The sequence below is a fragment of the Phyllobates terribilis genome, unplaced genomic scaffold (genome assembly GCF_046119375.1).
Source record: "Phyllobates terribilis strain yellow unplaced genomic scaffold, ASM4611937v1 Scaffold_3__8_contigs__length_932513732, whole genome shotgun sequence".
Classification (NCBI taxonomy): Eukaryota; Metazoa; Chordata; class Amphibia; order Anura; family Dendrobatidae; genus Phyllobates; species Phyllobates terribilis.
The window spans coordinates 207,128,088-207,134,874 of NW_027362763.1; the positions used below are offsets into that span (position 1 = coordinate 207,128,088).

The window sequence follows — 6,787 nt, forward strand, 5'->3', positions numbered from 1 at the left end:
AAGATGTGTAATCTGCAGCACAGAATGCTGGAGCAATCTGCAGGAAAGATCCACAGTGAATCCCTCCTTACATATACTGTAATACATGCACAGGAATATAACCCACTCACCCTGCCTGGCCCCCAGAGCCTGCACCGACGCCATACTGTGCACGGTGATATTGTTGTGGTAGTCGGTGGTAGGGCCGCTGCCGTCCACGATGATGATATGCCGCAACAAGGGCACTTGGGGAAGGATGTTCTACAAGAGAGAGAAATCATAGTAGAGTCAATACACTAGCAGATAACAAAATCCCAGAAGCCTGGAGCCAATGTCAGATGCCTAAACGGTTCATTGCTCCAAGTGCTGTGCTCAGCGGGTGAAGGGTCAGCGGACTGAAAAGCTGAGCGGCACAGGTTAAGGCTATGTTCACACGTTGCGTTTTTGCAGCGGCTTTTTCTGCAGGCAAAACCTGCTCTCTTGGCAATAAAGAAGCTAAATTACAAAAAGCAGGCTTTGCTGCTTTTTGTGGTACGTTTTGTTGCAGATTAAATCTGTCATTTGTCTACACTACATGTTGCGTCGTTTTGCAGCATTTTTGCACTTCCTCATGGCTTTCTATGGTGAGAAAAACGCTGCAAAAACGCTGAAAGAATTGACATGCCGAAGATTTAAATAAAAAAAAAAGCAGCACTTTTCCAATTCAGTAAGGGAAAAAAAAGCAATTGTGTGCATGAGATATCTGAAATCTCTGAGCTTTTGATAATTCTGTAAAAAGCAGCTTTTAAATTTGCATTAAAAAGGCAGCAAAAATATGCTGCAAAAATAGAACGTGTGAACATAGTCTGATACTTAGTACGTATAACAAAACTGAAGCATCTTTTCTTAGGACTTTTGCATTGTGACTTTCCGCTATTATTCCTACTACAAATGTGTGAAGAGTAGAGATGAGCGAACCTGGAGAAAACCAACATCATGGTGTTCCAGAAAAGAAAGCAGAAACCTGCTGGCCATCCTCCCTTTACGATAGACAACTATCCACTCACAGAAACCAACAAGTACACCTACCTGGGCCTAAAACTCAGCCAATCAGGGAGCTTCAAGCAAGCCATACAGCTACTGAAAGACAAGGCCTCCAAAGCCTTCTATGCCATCAGAAGACGTCTGTACCACCTCAAGGCACCAGTAACAGTCTGGCTAAAAATCTTTGACTCCATCATTGCCCCAATCCTTCTCTATGGCAGTGAGGTCTGGGGCCCAGTCTCATACCCAAACTGATCAAAGTGGGTCGCTGGACCGACTGAAATATTCCACCTAGAGTTCTGCAAGCATCGTCTCCAAGTCCATCAGAGCACATCAAACAGCGCCTGCCGAGAAGATGGGCAGATTCCCGCTACACCTCGAGATCCAGAAGAAGGCGCTGTGTTTCAAGGCTCATCTACAAAGCAGTAGTCCCAGCTCCTACCATCACAAAGCCTTCCTACACCAGGAAGCCCCAGGAAACCTCCCAACACAAAGTACCCAAAGACAGCCTGACCAAGTCACCAACCCACATGGCCTGACAAAAGGCGAAATTCAGAAAATGGTACACAAAGGCAAAGAGGAATATCTCAGCATCTGGAGAAATGACATAAACAAATCACAGAAACTGACGATATACCAGAACCTACAGAGGGAGTACAAACTAGCCCCATATCTAGAGAAACTGGAAAACCCCAAAGAGCGACAGATCCTGAGCCGATACAGACTGAGCGCCCACAGCCTACTCATCGAATCCAGGCGGCACCGACAGAACTACAAGTCCCGAGAGAGCAGACTGTGCCAGCAGTGCCCCCAGGAGGCCGTGGAGAACGAGGCCCACTTCTTGCGGAGGTGCCCCAAATACTCCGCAGTGAGGGACACTCACTTCCAGAGACTGTCTGATCTCCTCCCAGACTTCACCTCTATGGAGGAGGAAGAGAAACTGCCGATACTACTGGAGGAAGAGGAAAGTGCAGCGTTCATAGCAGCGCAATATGTCAGTCCCTGCCACAGACTAAGAGGAGACTGATATACCATGGACGTCTATACCCCACCCTGGACATGCCCCTATTCCCCAACTAAGAGCCTGATATGCCATGGACTTCTGTACCCCACCTTGGACATGCCCCTACCCTCTAAAAGGATCTTGATATATCCTGGACCTCTATATGCCTCCCTACTCCCCACCCCCCTATTTTTATTTTATTTTTTTTACCATTTGCTTTGGCAATGCTAATATGTACTTAGTCCTGCCAATAAAGCTCGGGAGAGGGAGAGGGAGAGGGAGAGGGAGAGGGAGAGGGAGAGGGAGAGGGAGAGGGAGAGGGAGAGGGAGAGGGAGAGGGAGAGGGAGAGGGAGAGGGAGAGGGAGAGGGAGAGGGAGGAAGAGCGAAAGAGGGAAAGAGAAAGAGGGAAAGAGAAAGAGGGAAAGAGAAAGAGGGAAAGAGAAAGAGCGAAAGACAAAGAGGGAAAGAGCGAGAGAGAGAGGGAGAGGGAGAAAGAGCGAGAGAGCGAGAGAAAGAGCGAGAGAGCGAGAGAAAGAGCGAGAGAGCGAGAGAAAGAGCGAGAGAGCGAGAGAAAGAGCGAGAGAGCGAGAGAAAGAGCGAGAGAGCGAGAGAAAGAGCGAGAGAGCGAGAGAAAGAGCGAGAGAGCGAGAGAAAGAGCGAGAGAGCGAGCGAGAGAGCGAGAGAGCGAGCGAGAGAGCGAGAGAAAGAGCGAGAGAGCGAGAGAAAGAGCGAGAGAGCGAGAGAAAGAGCGAGAGAGCGAGAGAAAGAGCGAGAGAGCGAGAGAAAGAGCGAGAGAGCGAGAGAAAGAGCGAGAGAGCGAGAGAAAGAGCGAGAGAGCGAGAGAAAGAGCGAGAGAGCGAGAGAAAGAGCGAGAGAGAGCGAGAGAAAGAGCGAGAGAGCGAGAGAAAGAGCGAGAGAGCGAGAGAAAGAGCGAGAGAGCGAGAGAAGAGCGAGAGGAGAGAGAGAAAGAGCGAGAGAGCGAGAGAAAGAGCGAGAGAGCGAGAGAAAGAGCGAGAGAGCGAGAGAAAGAGCGAGAGAGCGAGAGAAAGAGCGAGAGAGCGAGAGAAAGAGCGAGAGAGCGAGAGAAAGAGCGAGAGGAGCGAGAGAAAGAGGAGAGAGCGAGAGAAAGAGCGAGAGAGCGAGGAGAAAGAGCGAAGAGCGAGAGAAAGAGCGACAGAGCGAGAGAAAGAGCGACAGAGCGAGAGAAAGAGCGACAGAGCGAGAGAGAACGAGCGACAGAGCGAGAGAAAGAGCGACAGAGCGAGAGAAAGAGCGACAGAGCGAGAGAAGAGCGACAGAGCGAGAGAAAGAGCGACAGAGCGAGAGAAAGAGCGACAGAGCGAGAGAAAGAGCGACAGAGCGAGAGAAAGAGCGACAGAGCGAGAGAAAGAGCGACAGAGCGAGAGAAAGAGCGAACAGAGCGAGAGAAAGAGCGAGAGAAAGAGCGACAGAGCGAGAGAAAGAGCGACAGAGCGAGAGAAAGAGCGACAGAGCGAGAGAAAGAGCGACAGAGCGAGAGAAAGAGCGACGAGCGAGGAGAGAAGAGCGACAGAGCGAGAGAGAGGGGGGGGGGAAAGAGCGACAGAGCGAGGAGAAAGAAGCGACAGAGCGAGAGAAAGAGCGACAGAGCGAGAGAAAGAGCGACAGAGCGAGAGAAAGAGCGACAGAGCGAGAGAAAGAGCGACAGAGCGAGAGAAAGAGCGACAGAGCGAGAGAAAGAGCGACAGAGCGAGAGAAAGAGCGACAGAGCGAGAGAAAGAGCGACAGAGCGAGAGAAAGAGCGACAGAGCGAGAGAAAGAGCGACAGAGCGAGAGAAAGAGCGACAGAGCGAGAGAAAGAGCGACAGAGCGAGAGAAAGAGCGAGAGAGCGAGAGAAAGAGCGAGAGAGCGAGAGAAAGAGCGAGAGAGCGAGAGAAAGAGCGAGAGAGCGAGAGAAAGAGCGAGAGAGCGAGAGAAAGAGCGAGAGAGCGAGAGAAAGAGCGAGAGAGCGAGAGAAAGAGCGAGAGAGCGAGAGAAAGAGCGAAAGAGCGAGAGAAAGAGCGAAAGAGCGAGAGAAAGAGCGAAAGAGCGAGAGAGCGAGAGAAAGAGCGAAAGAGCGAGAGAAAGAGCGAAAGAGCGAGAGAAAGAGCGAAAGAGCGAGAGAAAGAGCGAAAGAGCGAGAGAGCGAGAGAAAGAGCGAGAGAGCGAGAGAAAGAGCGAGAGAAAGAGCGAGAGAGCGAGAGAAAGAGCGAGAGAGCGAGAGAAAGAGCGAGAGAGCGAGAGAAAGAGCGAGAGAGCGAGAGAAAGAGCGACAGAGCGAGAGAAAGAGCGACAGAGCGAGAGAAAGAGCGACAGAGCGAGAGAAAGAGCGACAGAGCGAGAGAAAGAGCGACAGAGCGAGAGAAAGAGCGACAGAGCGAGAGAAAGAGCGACAGAGCGAGAGAAAGAGCGACAGAGCGAGAGAAAGAGCGACAGAGCGAGAGAAAGAGCGAAAGAGCGAGAGAAAGAGCGACAGAGCGAGAGAAAGAGCGACAGAGCGAGAGAAAGAGCGACAGAGCGAGAGAAAGAGCGAAAGAGCGAGAGAAAGAGCGAAAGAGCGAGAGAAAGAGCGAAAGAGCGAAAGAGCGAGAGAAAGAGCGAAAGAGCGAGAGAAAGAGCGAAAGAGCGAGAGAAAGAGCGAAAGAGCGAGAGAAAGAGCGAAAGAGCGAGAGAAAGAGCGAAAGAGCGAGAGAAAGAGCGAAAGAGCGAGAGAAAGAGCGAAAGAGCGAGAGAAAGAGCGAAAGAGCGAGAGAGCGAGAGAAAGAGCGAAAGAGCGAGAGAAAGAGCGAAAGAGCGAGAGAAAGAGCGAAAGAGCGAGAGAAAGAGCGAAAGAGCGAGAGAGCGAGAGAAAGAGCGAGAGAGCGAGAGAAAGAGCGAGAGAAAGAGAGAAAGAGCGAGAGAAAGAGAGAAAGAGAGAAAGAGCGAGAGAAAGAGAGAAAGAGCGAGAGAAAGAGAGAAAGAGCGAGAGAAAGAGAGAAAGAGCGAGAGAAAGAAAGAGCGAGAGAAAGAAAGAGCGAGAGAGAGAGAGCGAGAGAGAGCGAGAGAGAGAGAGCGAGAGAGAAAGAGCGAGAGAGAAAGAGCGAGAGAGAAAGAGCGAGAGAGAAAGAGCGAGAGAGAAAGAGCGAGAGAGAAAGAGCGAGAGAGAAAGAGCGAGAGAGAAAGAGCGAGAGAGAAAGAGCGAGAGAGAAAGAGCGAGAGAGAAAGAGCGAGAGAGAAAGAGCGAGAGAGAAAGAGCGAGAGAGAAAGAGCGAGAGAGAAAGAGCGAGAGAGAAAGAGCGAGAGAGAAAGAGCGAGAGAGAAAGAGCGAGAGAGAAAGAGCGAGAGAGAAAGAGCGAGAGAGAAAGAGCGAGAGAGAAAGAGCGAGAGAGAAAGAGCGAGAGAGAAAGAGCGAGAGAGAAAGAGCGAGAGAGAAAGAGCGAGAGAGAAAGAGCGAGAGAGAAAGAGCGAGAGAGAAAGAGCGAGAGAGAAAGAGCGAGAGAGAAAGAGCGAGAGAGAAAGAGCGAGAGAGAAAGAGCGAGAGAGAAAGAGCGAGAGAGAAAGAGCGAGAGAGAAAGAGCGAGAGAGAAAGAGCGAGAGAGAAAGAGCGAGAGAGAAAGAGCGAGAGAGAAAGAGCGAGAGAGAAAGAGCGAGAGAGAAAGAGCGAGAGAGAAAGAGCGAGAGAGAAAGAGCGAGAGAGAAAGAGAAAGAGCGAGAGAGAAAGAGCGAGAGAAAGAGCGAGAGAAAGAGCGAGAGAGAAAGAGAAAGAGCGAGAGAGAAAGAGTGAGAGAAAGAGCGAGAGAGAAAGAGAAAGAGCGAGAGAGAAAGAGAAAGAGCGAGAGAGAAAGAGCGAGCGAGAAAGAGCGAGAGAGAAAGAGAAAGAGCGAGAGAGAAAGAGCGAGAAAGAGAAAGAGCGAGCGAGAAAGAGCGAGAGAGAAAGAGAAAGAGCGAGAGAGAAAGAGAAAGAGCGAGAGAGAAAGAGAAAGAGCGAGAGAGAAAGAGTGAGAGAAAGAGAAAGAGCGAGAGAGAAAGAGTGAGAGAAAGAGCGAGAGAGAAAGAGAAAGAGCGAGAGAGAAAGAGCGAGAGAGAAAGAGCGAGAGAAAGAGCGAGAGAGAAAGAGAAAGAGCGAGAGAGAAAGAGAAAGAGCGAGAGAGAAAGAGTGAGAGAAAGAGCGAGAGAGAAAGAGAAAGAGCGAGAGAGAAAGAGAAAGAGCGAGAGAGAAAGAGAAAGAGCGAGAGAGAAAGAGAAAGAGCGAGAGAGAAAGAGCGAGAGAGAAAGAGCGAGAGAGAAAGAGCGAGAGAGAAAGAGAAAGAGCGAGAGAGAAAGAGAAAGAGCGAGAGAGAAAGAGCGAGAGAGAAAGAGAAAGAGCGAGAAAGAGAAAGAGCGAGAGAGAAAGAGAAAGAGCGAGAAAGAGCGAGAAAGAGCGAGCGAGAAAGAGAAAGAGCGAGAGAGAAAGAGAAAGAGCGAGAGAGAAAGAGCGAGAGAGAAAGAGAAAGAGCGAGAGAGAAAGAGCGAGAGAGAAAGAGCGAGAGAGAAAGAGCGAGAGAGAAAGAGCGAGAGAGAAAGAGCGAGAGAGAAAGAGCGAGAGAGAAAGAGCGAGAGAGAAAGAGCGAGAGAGAAAGAGAAAGAGCGAGAGAGAAAGAGAAAGAGCGAGAGAGAAAGAGCGAGAGAGAAAGAGCGAGAGAGAAAGAGCGAGAGAGAAAGAGCGAGAGAGAAAGAGCGAGAGAGAAAGAGCGAGAGAGAAAGAGCGAGAGAGAAAGAGCGAGAGAGAAAGAGCGAGAGAGAA

The 6,787-nt window shown here is 50.3% G+C and overlaps 1 protein-coding gene across 1 annotated transcript in view; it reads right to left on the bottom strand.

Moving 5' to 3' along the window:
- ACSL3 (acyl-CoA synthetase long chain family member 3) overlaps positions 1–6,787 on the bottom strand; it is a 113,955-nt gene that overhangs the window by 32,093 nt on the left and 75,075 nt on the right. Inside the window, exon 5 of the mRNA XM_073674599.1 lies at positions 111–240. Within this exon, the coding sequence (XP_073530700.1) occupies positions 111–240 (130 nt within the window). The remainder of the gene's footprint in view (positions 1–110; positions 241–6,787) is intronic.